The 22,361-nt window shown below is 46.7% G+C and overlaps 1 protein-coding gene across 2 annotated transcripts in view; it reads right to left on the bottom strand.

The window, feature by feature from the left end:
- AXIN1 (axin 1) overlaps window positions 1–22,361 on the bottom strand; it is a 76,660-nt gene that overhangs the window by 16,101 nt on the left and 38,198 nt on the right. For both annotated transcript variants that reach the window (XM_056336753.1, XM_056336752.1), the window contains exons 3-5: window positions 18,535–18,675; window positions 11,533–11,629; window positions 3,646–3,783 (exon numbers count right to left, since the gene is read on the bottom strand). In XM_056336753.1, coding sequence (XP_056192728.1) covers window positions 3,646–3,783; window positions 11,533–11,629; window positions 18,535–18,675 — 376 coding nt within the window. The remainder of the gene's footprint in view (window positions 1–3,645; window positions 3,784–11,532; window positions 11,630–18,534; window positions 18,676–22,361) is intronic.

Below are 22,361 nucleotides of genomic sequence, written 5' to 3'. Positions count from 1 at the left end.
CAGGGTGGCATGAGAGTGACAGCCTGGGGTGGTTCAGCCAAACAGGTGCCTGAGATCTGGGAAACCCTCTGGCTGCCTGGAACTCCATTTTGCAGAAAACTGGGACCTGGTACTTTGCTTTGCTCCAAGACTGAGATCAGGGTGGGCTAAGGGAAGGATAGGGATACACTGGCTCTCTTTCAGTTTGCCTCAGCTCCTCTATGTCACTAAGCAGGAGATTGCAACCCCAGGCAGGTCCTCAGCTGGCTTCCCATCCCCTAGCACTGGTCTCAGGCTTGTACCAGGTAGGAAAGCCCCAACAGTGAGAAAAAGGCAGCAAACGATGGAACTGGGGTGCCTACCCCAAGCTGCCCTCTCTCCTTGAGCAGAGCAAAGGTTCGAGTCAAGGCTGCAGACACCAGTTCTGCTGAATCTTTGCCCGTGCCCAGTCTACAGTGAAAAAAACAATATATGGCACAAGGCTGGGGCAGCCCAAACTGGGACCGTAATGTGGGACTTCGGATACGGCAGTCAAGCCTTGGCTCAGCCACATGCACCGGTGCGTTGCGAGGTGCTCCTTGCCCGAGTTGCCCGATCACAGTTTATCCCTCCCTCCCACCCAAACCTGCCCGCACCCAGCTTGCACAAGCACGCTGCCTAACCTGCATCCCTCCGCCCATCGAGCACCCTTGCACTGCCTATGGCTGGCACAGGCAGAAGAAAGGGAAGACAAGACAAGGACATGATCAGGGAGGCACAGGCAAGAAGCAGTAACTGCAGTGCTGTACACCAGAGAAACCTGCGGGCCCGGGAGCAGCCTCCTCCACTTTCCTGGGCACAGGGATGGTGTAAGCTCTGGAGCCACGTCCCAGCATCTCGCCGCGGTGAGCTGAGCTTTGCTGGGCTAAGCTTGGCGGCGTGTGCAGCCTCTCGCCAGGCGGTGAAGCCCCGGGTGCCATAACCACTAGATGGTGCTTTGTTGACATAATATTGTCAGAAATCTCTTCCATCAGCTCCCAAAGGCAGCGGCAGTTAGAAGCATGCAGACTTCAACTTTGCTGACTGTCTACTGAGCTATTTTTACTCTCCAACAAGGCTGGGGGTGCCCTTCCCTTTGAGTCAGGAGGCTGAGATCTGTACTGATGAGCTACGGGCAAGTGATACCCTGCTGCAAACCTCCTCCTCTGCCTTCTCCCAGTCCCACCCATCAGGCAGCTGCTGGTTGGTAGGGCAAAATAGCTCACCTAACCATGAATGTGTTTTCGATCATCATGCAAATCACTTCCCTCTCTAGGCAATGTTTTATATTCAAATAGTGAGAATCTCAGCGGTGGCTTCTTCTCCTGGCTTATTTTCAATTCACTTGGTTCAGACAAAGACACAGTGATCTGTACGATACGATACTGACCTGTACGATACGATACTGCAGCTTCCATGCATGGACATGAGGCTGAAGCAACTCAAAAAGTAATAAAGAGGCGGGCATATCCTCTTAATACTCTCCCATGCTGCTCAGAATAATTAATGAATTCAGAGTTTGTCTTTTTTGAAAAACAGAAATCCTAACAGTCTTTTCAGTAACAGGCATTTGGCTTTAAATCAAATGCCTCTTCTCGATGTTACTGCATGATGTGGCTTTGAAAGGGAACCTGCAGGCAGCTCACTATGGGGGAGAAAAATTCTTTTTTCCTAGCTTTTGCAAAATACTTGCAGCTTCTCTGCTAAGCTGATAACTGCCCAGTGTGACTAACGCTCATGGCTTTCCCTGTGCTGTTGTTCAGCGAGCCATGCAGACCCGGTAAGAGGTTACCCTGTAAGTCCTCGTGTTCAGGTCAAAGGAAAAAACCCTGGGATCTATCAGGATTCAAGGTCTCCTCTTGCTGATACCAGCAGCTCCTGCACCTCAAGTGCTGACCTAAAAAAGCTACAATTGCTTACTCTGAGTTTTCCTGAATGGCTAATGCCAGATGCCAGACAGTCAATGAAGTACATTCTGGAGACAGCAAAGAGGTTTAATATATAGCATTAGTGGGAGTCCTGGGCTTAAAAATAGATTAAGTCACACAAAAATGTGTTTAAACAGACTTAAATTTATTCTCTGGCACATAGGTATTTGCTGATTTTATGGTATTGCTACTGGCAGCTTCTTCAAGGAGGCAGAGGGCTGGCATAATGTAGCCTGGTACAGGAGGGGGCTGCAACAGAGCCACGGAGGGGGGAGAAGGAGGAGGAGGAGGAAGAAGAGTGCTCTAGGACCATGTTAGCAGAAAATGCTGCAAGTTACATTGGCTTTGTTTAGAAAGCAATAGGTACCAGATAAAACCAGAGAAATTCCAGTACAACAGGAATCTAATCACAAAAGCACCTCAGTGGCCTTTTCTGGCTGGATGCTGGATGCAGAGGTGCAGGGAGTTTGCTGGAAAACGCTTGGAGCTGGAGGAAACCTTACAGATCCTTCTGCCTTCCTCACTTCTCTGCATTTGAAATGCAGATGTGATTCAAAGCGAATATGACAACTTACAGCTCTTTTCTGTTTAAAGAGCTACTAGATGAACATTTAAAACTACTCTAGCGGGGCTGCAGGGTCTGCCCCGGAGCCCCAGAGACTCGGCTCCTCTGAAAGCACAGAGCTAGCCAAGCCAGGCACCGATACCTCTGCTTGAAGGGAGAGCTGTGGGTTACTAAGCACAGAGCCTTTGCCTCAGGGCCACAGCAGCTATTAACAGCAGAGACCCGTAATTTCTTCACACAGGGCTGTAGTTACACTGACATTGGCAAGGTTCCGTAACACTGTGGTGTCCTCTGAACACTCTCCTATAGCCCCAGCACAAGATGGACAGGTACCCATGAGATGCAGTATCTCAGAAGAAAAGATATGGTGCGAATGCTGCTGAACAGGGTGGCTCACACAGGTAATATTAGATGACCAATACATCATTATTTACCTTTTGGAGCTTGTGGTGGAGCTAAAGGCCTTGCACGCTTTCCTTGGTTCATCTACAAAGTCCTCGAGCTCTGAAGGGCCCCAGTGGTACCAGGGCTCACAGCATGCCATGGGCTGCGTCTCCCCAGCCACCCATGTGGAGTCAGTGTGTTTTTCTGCTCAGGAGAGGGTTCTTGGATGCTGCACCTGATCAGTTCCATGTTTTCTAGGGATGTGCTAGGCACTGATGGGGAGAACCCTTTTGGTTGTGGTAGGAATGGCCTGATAGCAGACACAAACACCTCCAACAATAACATCACCTGCCACCTGGCTACAATTTGTAGAGGAAATGGGGATCACACAAAACCCCACAGCGGAGGGAGAATTCCTGTGACATAGTCCCCATCCTTGCACAGAAGGGATTGCTCTCAGGAGAGCAAGGGTGCTGAAGAAGACGAGACAGCCCCTAACTGGTGGCAGAAGCGGGCACTGCTGTGCCATGGCTGGTATCTTACAGCAGGGAGGGAGTGCCGGAGCTCACAGAGCCCTGCATGGATGGGGAAACAGCACCGTGGAAGCTCCTGGGGCAATGGGAGCCTCCAGAAGCCCCTTTGCAAGTGATAACCATGGCTGTTGGAGCAGGAAGTGGTCGCCCCAGTTGCTTCCACAGCAGCTGAAAGCTCCCTGTGGTGTACAGTACGCAGACAGTCTCCCAGGCTGGTAGAGGTAAAGAGGTTACTAACCGCTCGAACACGTTTAAGGCGCTCCTCCAGTTTCTCCTCTGCTTCACGTTCCTTTTGTACTTCCTCCAAACGATTGATCAGTTCTGCAGCAAACTTCTCTGGTTCAACGTGGATATCCTTTGGCATTCGGTATGTACGCTGGAGGAAGAATACACCAGGGGTTAGCAAAAGGTGCATGAAAAAATCACGTATTTACTCTGGAGGATTTGATAACTGAAATGCCAGTCGTTCTGGTAGAGAGCTGAGGGAAGACAGGATGGCAGATGCAGAGGTGCCGCCTAGGACTGGGGAGTTAGAAGCTGAGCCCCCACCAAGCTCCCCACCTGCCACCAGCTCTGCACATCACCTCATGTAATGGAACGGTTTTCTGGAGCCACAATTCAAAAGCTCTTTCAGTACCAAACTCCTCTTCGGCATGGATGTGCTTGTTTACTCCCCATGTACAGTCAACAGGAATATCCTAGTCTCAAAGGGTGGGAAATGGATGTACAGATGAACTTCTCAAAAATCGTGCTTATAGTAGTGATGTTTTCACTTTGATAAAAAAAGAGGACTCTTACGCACACTTATTCAGCTCACCCCCGGTGGATTAGTATGTGCTGGTCAATCTCTGCCAATCTAGCCCAGAGCCACAGAAAAGAGTGGAAATCCTGTCACCTCCAGGACATCTTACCTCCCTCCATCTTTTGCCATGATTTCCACAAAGCATCCTCTCTTACCAGAGGATCCTGCAGGATCGCATCTTGGCTCTTCAAGAGTCATGCAACAATCCTCTGTTTGCTTCATTGACACAGCAACCTTACAAGCGCAAAGATACTATTTTTCTCCTTGCTCCGAGTGAACAAGCGAATATTTATGGAAATTCAAGGGCATCCTTGGTTCCTTACATTGAGTTACTTTGTCCCTAAATTCCTGAGCTCTGGGATAAGAACTTTGTGTAGTGAAGTATAAAGCTATCAGCTGCGGTATTTTTCCGCTCATTTTCATCTGTTCCGCATTATTTTGTTAAAATAATAGAAAAAAAAATATGACGCAGCAGAGATAAAAATTTAATTTGGAGGAAAAATATATGGAAAATTCACCAGTATAAAAACCTGCATTCAAATATTTCAATACCAACATGAGAGAAATTTACACTGTATAGGACCAGAGATAAAATTAAATGTGAAGACATGAGATAATTCATAGCAAAAGAACAAATGCAGCACCAGAAGTAGACATCAAGCTTGAAATCTTTAAAGGAGGATGAGGGACCACCTGAATTTATCCCAGACCAGCCAAAAGATCAATGCAGAAGCCTAAAATAACACTTTGCCTCAAAACCTAACAAAAGTATGCAAATCATACTGTTTTTTCTCTCTCTGCCAGCTGCTGAGTGGAAGGCAGGTGAAGAAAACCAGAGGCAGCAAGTATTCTACTGATGGCCCCAAGAAGCTGAAGACATCTTTCAAGACACCCAAGTTGGGTTACAGAGGTCTCAGTTAAATCACTGGTCGTTTTGTTTGCTTAGAGCAGGAGCCAGCCAACCCTGCCAGCAAATCTCAATTCCAGCACTCGCTGCTGTCAGCTTCTCTTCCACCCTGGATGGTGCTGGGCTGCAGCCTCCCTGGGGACGTCTGTGGACATGATGTGGCTTTGCAGGTAAAAAGGACTACCTGCTCTACCACTTGTTTCCGTGACAAGCAGAGGGCCAACAGCTCCACCTAAAGCTGTCCCAGGCAGGACTGACCCATCCGAGCTGGGGACAGCCCCAACAAACCATCCCCTTCATCCAGGGATGCAGCCGCTGGAGAAGGCATAACACGTGGGAGCTACCACATGGCTCCCACCCTGGGATGACAAAATCTTTGCTGCCACCATGACCTCCTGCCCTGCAAATCAATGGCCTGTATTTAAAAGAAACACTGCAGAAAAAGATTTTCATCAAGAAAAACGACATTTAGTCTTGAAATACTGGCACAAGGGCCAAAGCAGCATGCTTTGTCCCAGTGCCTTGACCTTGTGCTGCCCAGAAACGGGCCCCAGACATGGTCCACCGTGGGGGAAGATGTGGCAGAGCTGGTCGCTGGTCTGTTACTCCCTGAGGAGCTTCTAGGATCCAAATGCTGTTTCCCCATTCCCCCTGCGTAGCCTGGGGGAGCATTTCTGGCTAAGAGAGTCTGCTTTCATCAGAAACCCCAAATGCATGATCATCACCAACCATCTCGTGAGGCAGAGGCAGCAATTCCCAAGGAGGGAAATCTCTCTCTTGCTGGACAAGTCACAACCCGTCGAGTGATGTGTTCACTCCCTCTGCCACGTCAGACATGCCAACTCTCCCTGCGGTTGTTTATACGACAACAGCACCAAGACCTGCTCCGTTATAAATTTAATGAGCCTAATGAGATGCAGCTCAGTGCTCAGCAGTTACAGTCTTGGGTCTCCCCATTGCAGTTACCACAGCGGCTTGCATAGAAAAGCAGAACTGGGAAAAAATTTCCCTTGATTTTCATAGCCTTTGATGCAATGCAGCATCCTCCATCAGCCTCTCCCAAGCCCCCAGCAGCAGTGGGTGCAAAGGCTGAAGCTTCCTAACCTGCATGTTCGAGTTCTGTTACAATGAGGTGGTTCCCTCCAGGCCAAGCAATGCTTATGGACCAGAACTCCGTCTCTGACGAGGATCTGAAGACATTCAGGGTCACTTGCTGTATCCAGGGAACTCAAGAGACTATGATTTTGGTCTTTTACAACTAATACTTCAGCATGTTTATCCAGTCTCTCAAAGTCTGAAGGTGACTGAAGCTCAACTACAGAAATGAGAATAATCGGACCCATGAATCTTTAGGATGAATTTGTTTTCCTCTCTCTTTGATAAACAGCTGTACGTGCAAAACCCATTGCCCTGCCCTTGGAGCTTTCCACTCTGCAAAACAGCTTGCAGAGGTCCTCAGCAGCCTGTCTGAGGGTGCAAGATGCAGATCTCCCCTGCGAAGCCATCTCTGCAAAGGTCTCCCTGACCATCCAAGTTCAATGTGACTGAAGTAAACCTCACTTCACCCCATGGATACCAGTTGTACGTTGTCCTGGTGGGATACCCATAGTGGTGACTCACAAAAGGTGGGCAAGCAGGATGATGCTCTGGACATCGCCATGGGTCTGACTTTATTCCTAGCTCAAAGGATGAGCTACTCAGACTTCCCCAAAACTAATAGCATTGTAGAGTAACGAATGCAAATTCCCTGTGCTGAAACAATACAGATAACTGCAGAGGGCTCTTTCTATCTCCCTGGACAGCAAACATGGACTGCATTGACCTGGCTCACAAGACTTACAACAACGAAGTGTTTGAACCTTTTATCAAATGACAGGCCTGACTTCGGAAGGAAAGACATGCTCCATCAAAAACCAGCCAGGCTGAGCCTGTGCCCAGAGGAGGATCCTTCAGGGCTTCAGGATTTCGAACCTGTGCCCGGCTTCCCATGGGCTTACAGAGCCCTGCCAAGGGAGTTGTAAATAAGCTGTTTATTGTTCTGAAATCAGAAGGGCTCCAAATGCTTTTGTTCCAAGTAAAGAGTGCAGCACTCTCCGAGAGCTGGCTGGTTTTTGAGGATTCAGCCCTTCAGGTCTGGACCAGAATGAGATCTCTGGACATTCTGGGTCAACAATTCAGAAAGGAAGCACTTCATTTTAAAGAATTGTTTTATCTGCAGCTGTTTTAGCTAATGTTTTATTTAATTATCTATCTACTTTTACTTAATGTCACTAGTTCAGATGGGTCTGTCCAGAACCAAACCGAACTGGGCTGGGGAGGCTGCAGAGGACAACAGATGGGAGGCTGAATGCCAGATGGGTTGGCATGAAAAAAATTGCTTAAACTGGTCTGGATGGAGCAATCTTTCCTAGTGACAGATGTAAGGAAGGATTTCTTGGGGTACCTATCACCACAACATTGCCCTTGACATGTGAAGTGGTTGAAGGTCTGGTACCTTTGGGAAGGAGCAGCCTGCTAAGAACATGCAAGATACACAAGCTCTTCAGTAGTTCCACTTAGCACTTGCTACCACGTTTTCTCTTTTTCTTGGACCTGACTGCATGGGAGTTGCATGGATTTTGTTCCATGAGGCAGATGCAAGTCTTGGGTTTTGATGGATTTTACCTTCCCTGAGAAACTGAGGTCTGAGGAATAAGCTGCAGATCAGAACACACTGGCATCCTAAATGTGTGGTTTTGCTATGATCTACACATGAAAAGGCTGAAAGGGAAGAATCTCGTTGCGGTTTGCAGGTTCCCCTTGGGAAGAATAAATCTCAGCTGCTCTAAGCTGAAACAGGAAGTTTTCCAAGGTTATCACTGGGTAGAGGTCTCTAACCGGCCCCAGGGATCCACGGGTTGGGCTGAACCATTTCTGACAGATCTGACTGGGCCAAATCTCCCTTTTCTACAGGAGGTTTGATGCCTGAGTGGCTGATGTTAGATCACAAGTCAATCTTGGAAATGAAAGGAAGATGGCAGGCTAGAGAAGCCAGGAGAAAAGAACTTCTGAACCTCCAAGTTTCCCAGATTCCTCTGTGACATACATTTTTAAAGGATAAATGGTGTTTCCATACCAGAAACACTTGTGGCAGAGCTCATGGATAGCTGGATCTCAGCATCCACTTTAGCAGCATTCAGGGATTAGCAAGAAGTCCCGCTGCTGCAAGGCATTTGAGGAAAATGGCATAAAATGGCTGATGGGAATCCTGAGCAGGTTCCCAACTCGCAGGAGCAGAAAGCTCATTTGGCTGTAGTTATCCAGGCAGCACGAGACCAGGGCTCCTCCTATACGCTCCTCACCTGTACAGCACAGCCGAGTGGTCACTCAGAATCTTCTGTTCCACTCAAGAACACTACGGAAGCCACCTCGCAGCATCCTTGATTGTGGGGAAGGACAGGAGAGCTCCCACCCGATGATCAAGCTACAGCAAGAACATCACAAAGTGGCTTCTTTATGCAGTTAAACAAACAAAAAGAGGAATCCCAAGTCTTAATGCTTGAGGCTGGATTTTTCTGAATTTGCTGGGAAAAAGGAGCATCTCCCATTGTCCCCTGAGAATGGATGAATGAGAAAGCTGTGGTAAAAACAGTGCAACAGCACAGGTATGGCCCTGCATTCTCTGGGCTTTCGCCCTTCCTTTGGGAACTCGCTTGCTCTTTCCTTCCTTGGTGCTCCAAGACTCTGCTCGAATCCAAGAGAGAGATGGAAAACCACATGAAAAGCAACACTCACTTGCTGTGTAATGGGTTCTTGCCAGAGGCACAAAACAAAGGTCTTGTTGCTTGCTAGAGATCTTCACCCACTGCATTCCTGGGCAGAGCGCCATTTCACAAAACACAGCTTTTCCAAACTCAGAGCACTGGTGAGTTTGTAAGTGTGGAAGATGCAGAACACAGCCATTCACATACCAAGATCTCCTGCTGCACGGCATGGCATCCTACAAAACCAGCACACGCCTTCATTATTTGGAGGCAGCATGGCTGTTGAAACTAGCGGGCTGTCTCCTGTGAACATATAATCACTACAGTTTATAGCTCCTGGACCTAACTAAAAGTGCTGCTATTAAAAGCAATGTAAGTTCTTTCAGAATTTTGAGTAATAGCTCCATAACTCATTTGTAAGGGAACAGTAAGGTCTCTAAAGGACTTCTGAAATGGCTTTTCGGAAGTAGGAGGTTCTCTACTATCACTAGGAAAACATGCCATGCATTCTGCAAGCACTATCAGTATGGACTCTGGCTACACTCGTTAGATATGAGTCCATAAAGCCCTTCACTCAAAGGTTGCAATTTCGTCATTGCTACATGTTTAAAAGCATGCTAACCACCAGGCCCAGGTGGCTGATGGAGACCGCTTTAGCTACGGGCTGCGAGATAGCCTAATCACCAGCTTTGGAAAGCAACACTTGAAGAAACATTTGCATGGCTCCTTGCTAATTGGGGACGTTTAATTCAGCAAGTGTGCAGTTAGAGGTGATTTTAAAAGACTAACTTTATAACATTTTACACTGGTGTTGTCAAAACATATTGTCTAATTACCTTCTCCTTTCTTGGCTGATTGATAAGCGAGAGCAGAGCAGTGCCTCTCTGAAGTCGATGCCAATTCTGTGTCAGTAATTGGCTGGCAGGAGGTGCCAGAGTGTCTGAACTAAACTTTTATTCCCTGGAGAAAGACTAGAACTAACTCAACTTCTCAGTCCTCTGCTCCCATATAAACAGGCGTCAAGATGCCTTTTTCCCTGGGAGTTAAAATTACAGCACAGAACCTAATGGGAACAGTGGCTGTTTCACAGGAAAATCCTTGTGAAGCGTCTTGTCTGTAGTTTAGGAGGAATATGTAATTCTACAAGACCGTGTAGATAAATAGGATAATATAAAAAATTATAAGCAGCAGGTGGCCAATTTAAACCTTGTTCCCCCCCTCCTCCCCCCCTTTTTTTAACTGGTTTCCAAAAAGGTCGATAAAATTTAATGCTAAGTAAAACTAATTAGCCTGCAAGGAACTGCTGCTGGAATGACACTTATTCAGTTCAACAAAAGAAATGTTTGGCAGATGGAAGTTCGTTAAAGCAGAGCTCACTATACATATTTAATGCTCCATACTCTTGAGTTTATAACCTGCAGTTCATCGAGGCATTGCCAGTGCGCAAGATCAACAGAAAGCCACTATTATTTTTATCCAAAAGGTAAAGCCACTGACAAGCTTTGAAGTCAGAGAATATTCACTCAGTAGTTCCCACTGTTGGGGAACAGCAACAACAACAACAACAAAAAATAAAGGCCAGGCTTTCAAACTCCAACTCTAACAAAGCCACGCTTACAGTAAAAACGGCATCAAGTGAAATAAAAAGGCACCCAGCCAGCCTTTTCAACAGCGACCACACTGTGAAAGCAACTGTGTGAAAAGAGAGGTGACTGAGCAAGGATGGCTAGTGAGAGTCTGCAGCCAGGGCTTTTATTGTCAACCCAGTGATCAAAGCACAGGAGACCCTCTTAAATCTAAGGAAAATAATCTAATTTAAAAGGCAAAACAAAGAGTGGTGATTTTTTTTTAAAAAATCAGATTAAAACAAGGGTGTATTTCTGCTGGTATTGTGCTGCTTTGAGCAGGCAGGATGAGAACAGCTGCGTCAAGTTTGAAGGCACTTCTGGAAAAAGCAGATGGAGGCTTTTTTTCTCCCTATTTGATTTGTGCTGGAGTCCAGCTGTCCAAAGGGGAAAGAAGCACCTTTTTTCCCCGCTAGATATTAAATGTCACCTGTAACTGCTCACAAAAAGAAAATAATAAGCGGAGCTGCAGATGGTGCTGCAGAGCCCTAACAGTTATGCTCATCTTCCCAAAGCTGTTTGCTTACCTGGAGCAACTGGGGAGACAGTATCAGGCAAATGAAATACTTAAGCCTGCGCTTTCTTTGCTCTCCTGCCTTGCATCCCCAGGCGGGCTTTGCTGAGTCCTTGAGAACAGGTTACAGCTCCCTTTGGCTGCCCAGTGCAGAAATACTGTTGCATTTCTCCCCAGCTGACCTTAGCTGAGAGCTACATCATGTCCAGCGACCTCCTACACCTTCCACAAACACCTCCAGCTCACCCAAGGGCACATCATCTGCTTGCCAGTGCTCCCAATCTCATCTGGGAGAAACAACTGGCTGCTGACTGAATGGTTAAGAAAAATTATGTGCTTTAGGCAGTCCTGGATGATGAGTTTGGCAGAAGGCTACCAAGCCCTTTCTTAGCATGCTGTGTTTCCATCATAAAACAGCCCCAACTGAATACAGCGCTAAGGGGGGTTACACTCAAGCAAGCAAGAGCAACTGTACGCTAGAGCTCTCACATGTTCTGCATATTTATCTCTGGGGAAGGAGACAATGCTACTTACAGGAATGTGAGGTAGTGGCACACGTCCATTTGCTTTGGCACTTTCTTGCATCTCTCTGCGATGCTGCTTTCGGAGCCTGTACGGTGGGATCCCATCTCTGCCGGAATAAAACAACAACATGCTCTGCTTTAGTGCCTTTCTCTGATACATAATGCTCATTTAAGTCTCACTGCTGCAGAGTGGCAGGTAGGAAACACCTTTACGTTTGAGAAAGGCTTTGCACGCCCAGGGCGAGTGCAGCAGAGCAAGAGGAATCCATGCAGGGAATGATGCTCGCCCGGGTCCTCACAACAGTAACGCTCTGGCACTGGGTGCTGGGGGCACTTACATGGCATCTGCCAGGAGCAGAGCGAGGCAGGGCTCCTGCGACCGCTGCCCTAGGCAGAGGGCAGGGAGAAGGACTTGGACCACATCCTGGTACCTTTTATAGTTGGTTGCTTTCTATAAAAGAGCCCGTAATGTACACAGTAAACCACAGGGCAGGCTAGGAGGGGGGGGGAGGAGTGGGAGCTCAGCGAGCATCTACACCAAGGGGAACTTGGTCAGGGAACAAGGTATATATTTTTAAGAGAGCGTGACAACTTCTCAAATGGCTTATCAAAGCAAAGGGGTAGGCTCTGCTGCTCTTAAGACAATCTCTAGCTCAGTCTGAAATTATGGGCTTAATACTGGAGCTACTGTGCAGAAGAACCTAGCCTCTCCCCAGAGGAGGCTGGATGAGGTTAGGAAGGGACGCCATGGGCCACGACACCCAACTGAACCAGCTCTGCTCGGGTTTGTGCCCATGCTGAAAGTGACAGAGGTCTCTGCAGAGGAAGAGACAGTGGTGGTAACGATGCTGGGTCCTGACAGACTGGGAACCAGGTCCGTGGCTCTGCTGCAAGCTGGGGGACACTGCAGACCTGCTCTGATGAGCTGCATGCAGCCCTACAGCAAAGGCAGGGGTCTGGGCACGTGCGGGTCCCAGCAATGGGGGGCAGAGGCATCAGACTCTGCTAAGCCCCCCCTAACGGCAAAGCACCACTGGCTGAGTATGACTTTGGGCAAAGAAAGGAAACGAGTTTTTGTTCTCGCCATTGCAACCACCTTGCTTACACCTAGGGATGAGGAGAATGTGAGTGAAGTGGAGCCCAGTTATGAGGTAAGGACACAGGCCCATCTCCGGGTGACACTGGATTATTTTGAGAAAAATCAACGAATGCAAAAACAAATGCCAGCCTGGAGCTCGGCAGTTTGGAGCTCTCCTTTTTTATTTTACACATTTCCCCGATTCAGTAAAAGCAACTGCTTGGGAAGGCTGTGCAGTGCCACAGAAACGGGTGGAAATGAACGGAGGGATTCCGTTGTCCAAAGTACCGAGTAACTTCCATGCACTGGCACTGTCTCCTCCCAGCCCCGCACCACTCCGAGCAGTGCAAATGAGCCAGTCCCAATGCATCTCACACGATGTTTGCACAAGCCAAATGTACTTAGCACCTACCCCCTCCCCAACTGCCAAGCATAGCTGCTTCTCGAGAACATAAAACAGTTTAACCAGGAGAGTTTTAAAGCCGAGATGCCATTTGGCAAGGGAAACACCATTTACAGTGGCGCTTTGCCTGCAAACCTCCTGAGTTACAAGCCTGTGCAAGGATGGTCACCAGCAGCTCTTTGCCCATTTCCATCGTGCCTGCTGCTGCGCTGGCTCCCCGGGAACGTGGGTGCAGGCAGAATCGCCACCAAACTACATCTGAAGAATACAATTTCATGCAGTAACCCAGGCGTTCAAAATGAAACGCCATTCAAATAAAATAAAACCTGTGTTTAATGACAAGTGCTTTTTAGTAGGAAGACAAATGAGAGAACAGAAAATTAGCCAGGCTAATTACAGCTCTGGCTAGTGGCTGCAGGTAATGCAGGAGGAGGAAGAGCACGTCTGGGAGCATCACCCCGCTGACACGTTAGAGGAGCAGAGCAATTCCCCCAAGCGCTGCTATACAGACAGGTGATTACGGTAGCTTTCATTAGGTGGCTTCATTTGCTTTAATGACAAACCTCCATTTGAAAAATAACTTCAGAGTCACAATGGTTAAAGAGTTTTCACTGCATCACGATGCAGCTTTTTCCAGACTTGATGGCAACAAAACAACTGACAATTTTTACAGGAGGGTGTATGTGGAAATAATCTGGGGGATTATTTTAGCCGTTGCTGGTCGGCATCGATAGACAACATTTCAGCTTAACCACTGCACAAAACCCGGGTGCCAGAGCACAACTCGCACGCTAAAGCCACACGGTCATTCGCAGGAAAAGCGGCATTATATTAGAAGGTGCAATTTTTCTTTCTTTCTCTCTCTCTATTTTTTTTTTTTTTTTTTAATTCTCCCCAGCAGCAGTCCCAGCGGAAAGAGCGACTTTTGTTCCCAGCACAGTAGCGAAAGGCTGATAATGGCCTCTAATCTATCCGGCTTCAAACACATGTTCAGCCCCGCTGTGCTGCCTTTGATGTCATTTTAACTAGATTCCCCAATGCCACCTCTGAACTTGGAACATTCCTTCGTTCAATGTACTGTGCCAACTCAACCAGAGGAAGCAAATTCAAAGATAAGCACTTTAATTTTATCCCAACAAAACCTTATTCAATAGATGGGGGGAAAGCAAGGAAAAACCAATACCGCACTTTTGTTTTCCTTTTGTCAGGTAGCTTGCTTTGAGATATTTTCAATAGATAGAGAATTTTTTTTTTATATATATATATATATATATAATATATATAAAAATTAAATATATAAAATCAAAACTTTTTGAGAGCACATTTACTTTTAAAACAAAACTTTCCCAAACTGTTTTTCCTTGTTTCATCACACAATTTTCTTTAGTACCAGAAAGCTCTGCACTGAAATGCAATGGGGGGAGCAAGAGTATTTTTACCGTTTGTTTAATGATAATGCAACTGGTTTGCTACTGGGGAAACACGAGGGCTTCCTCTCCTCTCTGAACCAACCTGCAAGAGCCTCTGGTGAGCAGGGAGGTTTTGCTGTGGCTCTACAGTTGGACTCTTCTAATAAGGGCTGTCTTTGTCTTGTCTCTGCAGACAGCCTCCAAACCCAACCATTAAGCCTAACAAGTTGGAAATCACCATTTGGGTGTTAAACTTGTTTAAATATAGCAGAACTCAAGGTCATTCTGGATCACTGGCTGTAGGAAAGACAGGAAACAAATCCACAGCAAAACTGATATTTTTCACCAATTACTCTTATCAAAGCACCACCGTCACTGAGAGACCTTTCTCACACAAAGACGTATGATGGGAAAATCGCCAGGCATTTTGGACAAAGGCCAGTCATCTGAGGAATAATATTTAATCTGCAAGGTTTTTTGAAAGAGTAACCACTGTCCTAAACCCTTTTGCTTCAGGGAATGGCCATCCTTCCTCTGGGGCAGGTTTGACTGGAATTGGGGAAGAAGGAGCATCCCTCTGGCCAAGCCCACCAGCACCGGGAGGGCTTTCCAAGCCTCTGGGGAAAGACAAAGCTGTCTCCCAACCAAGACAAGCCACAGGGTAAGACCCAGAGGAAGGGGTATTGTTGTTTAGCTGGACCACAACACTGGGCTGAAGAGGAGACATTATCTCTTGTATCCCCCATGTAAGCTCTTGCAGAAACAAAGAGAAGACAGACATGGACCTAAGGCGTTTCTGCATCTGAATTAGAACATTACATGGCAATTTAGTGCATTTCAGCTTCTGCCTGTTGCCTTCCTACCTACAGCTGCCTTAATTTCCCCTGAGCATCCCTGTTGTGACAACCCCTCCCACCCAGAGGCTGTCTCCTCCACTTGGGAAAGATGCTATCTGTGTGCAGGGGTTATTTGAGACAGCAAGAGAAGTTCAGGGCTGCACTGGAAATGCTGCTGCAAGCCTGGGGCAGGCTCTAGGCAGCCCAGGGGGGAGGCAGAGCCCCAAAGCCCCGACCCACCACTGACCCACCGCCGAACACCAGCGGTGAGCGACTCAGCCCCACCTGCGGCCACGGCACACTTGCTGGGCCAGTGCTCGCCGGAGCCTTTCACCGTGTCCTCTCCAGACCTTGCCTCCACGCAAACCAGCTAAAACAACACAGCTGCCGTGCCGATTATAAAAACAGGTTTCAGCGGAGAGGACTGGAGCTGTTTTGCCTACAAGCGCAGAGGAATTCATATGACACAGGAAGACTGAAAAATAATCAGTGGAACACAGGCATTTAAGAGCAATGTTTTTTAAGCCACTCAGAAAGCAAACCTCTCCAACAACAGGGACTGATAACACTTGTTACATAAATTCAACCCATTTCAATAATATTTACCAGTGCTTGGAAAGACATCCTGTTGAAAGTCTGTCTTTTAGGCAAGCGTGCTTGTAGCTGGTACCACAGAAATTATTTTAAAAAACACTTCACTGAGCTGGGAGCTCCTGAAAAGCCTGTGCCTGCCTCCCTTCGTCCCAGCTCAGGAGGCCAGCTGGCCAGAGCATTGCCCAGGTCTTTGCTAGTGGCTTTGCACAGCTGGGCTGTGCTGGGCTGTGCATGCAGCCACATCCAAACCCTGCGCTGCCATGATCAATATCAGAGCTTGGAAGGGAGCTGGTGATAACCGCAATACATCAGAGTACAAGCAACCACTCGGTGTGTCCGCCTTCTCCACTGACTTGAGTTGGCCAACACTGCAAGAGCAAGCCTTGCATCCAGCCATGCTCTCTGTGCACCCGCCTGCTTTCCCAGTTTATTAACGCTCCTTAATTAGCCGATGCTTGCGTCCTGATTGTCCGGACACATTCTCCTCTGATGGAGGGTCACAGAGGTTTCTGCCCTGGGATCACACCCCGTTCACGTGCTGCCTTGGAGCAGAAGCCAGATTTCATTATTGAGCTTGACTGCTGTATGTAAACATCACACACAGGGAAGAACCTCACTCATCAGCAAACGAGGCTTTTATTGCCACTTTCCTCAGAGGAGGCCTAAATTCAAAGCACCGAGACATGTAAGTCTTGTCAAGCAGCAGGAGTCCCTTCTTTAACTTGCGTCTGGTTGTTCTTCATTTTTGCTGCCTTGAGCAATTCTGCAAAAATTCCTTTGAAACTCAGGAGGCAGATAGGTTCAGCAATGCCATGTAAAAACCGAACAAAACCTGGTACTGGAGTTTTAAAGAATGAAATGAAGAGCAACGAAAACAGAAAAGAAACTCTGAAAACAGAGTCTTCGTAAGCCAAAGGTCAAGGCTGTATGTCCAGAATCCCAGTTTGGGGATCAATCTGCATGCATTCAGTTTGAGATGCGCAGAAACAAAGATCACAGCTTTACCCTTATGATTTTTGAGACTTACTTAAAATGAACCACTGAGATCGGGTTAGTTATTAACAGAAGGCATCACATGTATCAATGGTAATTAAAGTCCTAGAAGCAGCCTGTGGTGGGCATAGGAGAGATAACGTGCCTAAAGGAAAAAGGAGCAAAGAAAAAAAGAATGCATAGGATGGTCAAACAGAAATCATTCTGCCTGCAAAAGAAATAAATTATGGCTACTGAAATAAAAATTAGGAGGGTGAAGAACTCTGGCATAAATGATCACAACTTATTGCAGGTATAACCATCAGCGCAACTCCATGAGCCTGCTGGACTGGTAGAAGTGTTAAAAGCTAATTAATTTTGAAGAGTTCTTACAGCTGTCTCTCCTGATAACAAGAAGTTACATGACCCCTGCTAGCTTCAGAGTACTCCATATAAATTGATGAATATGAAGAATCACGGAAGGATGTGGCTAAGCAGCTGGATTTGTATCAAATGGAGCCTTTAATTAGCGGTCCTCTACAGCTCTCTGTCCCAGGGGCATCCTCCACCTCCCATGCCCCTTTGGCCTCCTCCATTCTGCAGCATGAGATGGATAAGGTGTAAGGTGTAGGGAGCAGACCGGTCTCAACAGCTGCTCCTAAATGGCCCCAAGCCCCCGCAGAGCCAGAGACAAGCATGCTACCTGCTCGCACAGAGCCACCGCAGCAGAGACAGAAGCCCCCGTAGCATATCGCACACTCACCAGCTCACTGTATTAACGGAAGGCAGGTGGGGAACTGTTGCAGCACCTATTAACAACATCCATGACACAGGCTGGGAAGTTTCTCCAACAAGGTCTGACAGCTCCTGACATTCACAGTGACACTAAACGAGGCTCTTGGAGGACTTTGTGTTTACAGCACTGCCGTTAATAAAACCCTCTCCTAATTCTGTAAACCTGTCATCTTTCGCTTGAAGAATCAAAGGGTTTCTGCTCTACAGAAACACACTTTGCATTTGCACTACTAAAAACCAGACCAAACACTGAATATTTTCCCTCAAATCCTTTTTTTCATCACAGAGATGCAGTCACAACAGAATCTCATAACCCCTTTTTTCTCTCTTTGCAGACTATCTTTAAGGATGGTATCTCATGGGTGAGGTACAGGGCGCTGTCATGAGGGTCAGGACTAGAAAAAAGCAGAGAAGATTTGGCAGGGGCTTACTGGTACAAGTTGTGTTAAAATGCAGTGGTCACCAGACATAAACTAGAACTGGTCAGTCACCAGTCCTACTGAAAAGCATTTGCAGGCTGAGCACAGTTTGGCAGCAAAAAACCTCAAGAGAAGTACCCAGGTAATCAGAAAGCTCCGTCTGACTTTCAGAAGATACTATATCTCAAATCACTTACTATAAAGCCATTCAACATTTCAAATGCCTCTTGCATCTGGCAAGAAACACTGCAGGAACTCCGACCAAGCTTCATTTATTTTAGTTCAATATAAACATTTTACGTTGCAAATGTTGCCAAGACTAAGTAGCCTGCACAGTGGCAAAACAACCCCACTCGAAAAGAAAGTGGGAATGATCATGACCTTGGTCTAGTCAGATATTGCCCCCAACACCGGCTGTGGCAAAGCGTTCCCCAGACGAACGCAGCAGAAGCACCACTGCTAAAGCAACAAACACACTCTTGTGCCACCAGATTGGAGTTACTTACACGCTGCTGTCTGTCAGCGACATTGTATCGGCATCGCTGGACATGCTCTGCTGCTCGCTGTCGTTGGCACTGGTCGCTGGTGCCAACGCGTAGCCCGTGTTGACATAGTAAGGGTTAACAGGCTCTCTCCATGACCCATGCCTGCAAGAAAAATGAGAGTCAAATTAGAAGGACACAACCACGACCAGCTCCGCATCACTAGGCAGAAGGACTCTGCATGGAGCCCCAGCATTGGTGACAGGGTGCAGAATACGCTGTGTCCACACTAAGTGGCACTGATTGAACCATGAACCCTTTGACTCATAACTGGAAGCAAAAGGGAATTCATGGATTAATGAAGATGATACTGTTAAGAGATGAAGAAGGGAGGGAACAAGACTATATGGAAGAATTCCAGTTCCCACCAGGATTTATGGTGTCCATGGGCTAACTGCTTCACACTGTCATTCTATGAGCAAGGTAGAACATCTAAAAACAATACCTAGATAACAAAACAGCATTTTTCTTAGTCAAAATGAGCTTCTGTTCTTCCAACAGTGAGGGATGTGTAGCACAGCTCACCCATTCTGTGCTTGCCTTTACATTCCTCTTCAACATGTTTGCCAAGGGAGGGAGGTAAGGCACAAAATGGCTGTTGCTTACAATGCAGTATCTAAAGCTGACCTCAAATGTCACACGCAGGTACATCAGACACTTGCAAATTCCACCAGGAAGGACCATCTGATCACACCGGCTTTTCCAATGGATCATCTGTTCATGGATCCATGGAGGCTAGTTTGTATACAACCACATGCCTTGTCCTGCAGACAGGTTGTTCAAGTACATGTGCAAGCAGACCAACCTCCTTCCCTTCCACCAAATGAGAGGAAGAGAGACTGCCTCTGTGAGCTAACTTGGGAAGCCAGTTCCTTGCTCTGGAGGAGAGCTGCATTAACGGTGAAGCAGCCTCTGAAACAAGCAGGCAAGAGCTCCTTCACACCGACTGCCACCGGCGTAGCAAAGCTACTGCTGCCAATGTGCCTCCAGCTCTGGTACACCGCAGGACAGTCAGGCCACGCAGGCAGATTGTTGTCACTGCAAGTCATTTCGCAATTTGCCAGGAGGAACAAGCTGAAATGTTCACACCAACACAGCATCCTTTAATCCCCCACTCTCTCTGCCTACCCCTCTGCATGAAGAGCAGCATTTGCAAGATATCTTGAAGTTGATGAAATCCTGGGTTTTCCAAGCTCTGCTACCAGCTCTGAAAATCAGAGTCCTGTTTTAATTCAGATCACAAAGCTCATCAGCATGAGGTTTTATTTAGTAACTCAGTAACTGGCACCTAGTTGATGTGGTTTGTAATGGACCTTGAGCAAACACCTCCAAGGAGGACACATCTTGCAATTTGTGCTTCCCCGTTCTGCTGTGAAAAGCTTTTCTGGCTGTACTGCAGCGGTCAAAGTTCTACAGACAATAGAAAACTGTCCCTGCCCTGATGAGTTTACATTTAGATAAGACAAGGAAACCCATGAGAAATGCACAGATGGAAGGAGCGGAGGTGAGGAAGACACCAGCAAAGGGACAAGTTAGCAGTTTTGGCACATTTGTACAGAGGATGAATGCAGGACAGCCACCACCTGAACTGGGACTAGCAGACAACCCATTTAAGGTGAGATTTTCAGAATCATTTAGCTATAGTAAGGTACTCACTTACAAAGATAGAAGCATTACATTACCAAATTATTTTAAAACCTGAATTTGACAGGACTGTAGCCTTCAGCTAACACACTGCTTGTGTAGCTCCTATTCACCCTGCCCCTCTGCTCTAGACACAGAACCAATTTTCCTTGTAATACAAGAGGCCATGGGTGTTCATTGGTCACTAAGAAAAATCATACTGGTTTAGGTCCATTATGGGGTCAGTTAGAAACAAATTACCCTCCTATTCTCACAAAAAGAAAACTAACATTTTGCTTGCCACAAACCAACAAAAACTCCAAGCTATTTCTCCTTGGATGATGAAGCTCAGTATAGTTGCAGAGTGGCGCAAAGAGCATTCAAAACTGAGTCAGCTGAGGTTTTTCACAACTGCTTGAGGAAGAGGGAGCCTTGTGAAGTTTCTTCATGCTTGGGTGCAACAGAGTCAGTTGGGTACGAATGCTTAGGGGCACCCTGTGGTGGTGAGTCACCACAGACATCTTCCAGCACACAAACTTTTTGTCTGTTGCTGTAAATGTGCACTGGAGCAACTTTACTTCTATATTCTATCAGATTTCAGAGCAGCTTTCTAGGGCAAACATTTAAGACTGGAAATAATTTGAACAAGTTCACTGTAAAAAGCAAGGTATAATAAGTGAAAACCTTAGCAGCCCCCTTCACCAGTTTTCCCCTTGCGTAATGGTCAGTTCTGAACATTAAAGCAGAGCTGTGCAGTGCAACCCTCCTGTCAAATCTGATATGACAGTTGCGTGATGGAGGCTGATACAACCTCTTAAATTGAGGCAGGAATGATGGATAACTCAGGCCTTCCCTGCGGGCAAAGAGAAGGATGCTTTTTGGATAACCCAATTAAAATATAGCACCAACTTCTAGCAGACCTTCTTGCCGGGACTCTCTGAAAGAGACAAGATTATTCTAGCAGTATATTAAGAAAGCACTGTGATATACAGAATAAATAGCACAGATCAATCGACTTCTCCTTTGTATCTGTTGTTACAAAGACAGAACATCATCAGAGTATCTGAACAGTCTGTTGGGTATGGATCTGAGATGGCTGAAGGAACCAAGAGTGAGCAGATGGGTGCTGGGTGGTCCCTGGCCCCTCTGGAGGAGTCCGGATGGACAGGCTCTCTTGCAGCACTCTGTGGCTGTGGGCTTCCCACTGAGGAGGCAGGCAAGCATTTGGTCACAACTACTGTATTTAGTCAAAATTACACACTTAAGCATGTATACAACAGGGATTATTTCCATTTTAGCTCTGCCTCTAATACATCAATGCAAATGTAAACTTTCGGTAAGCATAAGTAGATGGAAAGGGTATAGGATTTCAAAGCAATCATAACAGGTTACATTACTTTTGAGGAATCCATCTGTATTCAATCCTTCTCCTAATGTTCCCTCTCCCTGACAACTCTCTTCAGCTGGCTCGTATCACTATTTGAATGTTTTGTGCCGTGCCTCTGAAGAACGCTTTCAACATCTATTAGGAGGAAAACATTAAAGGAACATGGAGTCTAACAAAAAAACCTGGTCACTTCTGATCTGGGAGGGGAGGCTGCTTTAAAAGGGATACATGCACACTCAGAGCGATTTGAAATGTCAGCTAAAAACCTCACATACCGAGCTCCATGTGCTGATAAGGGCGATAAAAGGAAAGGTGAGCATTTAAAGTTAGACTCCACAAAAATTCCTGTAGACCTCTGGAATTTCATTTTATTTTTTTAGACAGAAAGAGCAATGAACGTTTTTGAAACGAACACAGAACATTTCGCACATTGCAGAAATAAAGCTGCATGTCTCCTCTGCAGCTCTCAGTTGCTCAACCCTCAAAATAATCACATAGGGAACAATTATAATAGAGATCACAGCGACCCAAGTAAGTCAACCTGACCAGCTGCTTTTTCTTTGCATAAAGCCCTCCACTGATCAGTCTAAGTTCTGGTAATGCTGACAAGGGCCAAAACTGCTGTAGAAAACCAGCAAGCATCTCCTTAGGGCTTCCTTCTACCTGTTCAGTTTATTTTTATTTTGCATGTTGTCTTGGCTGCATCCCATTCGCAAATTTCCCACTCCTCCAACCAAGACCAGCACACAGCACTTTGAACATTAGCACCGTCTGATCTTGG

The sequence above is a fragment of the Falco biarmicus genome, chromosome 4, assembly GCF_023638135.1.
Source record: "Falco biarmicus isolate bFalBia1 chromosome 4, bFalBia1.pri, whole genome shotgun sequence".
NCBI lineage: Eukaryota > Metazoa > Chordata > Aves > Falconiformes > Falconidae > Falco > Falco biarmicus.
This window is presented reverse-complemented; position numbering and strand designations above follow the sequence as displayed.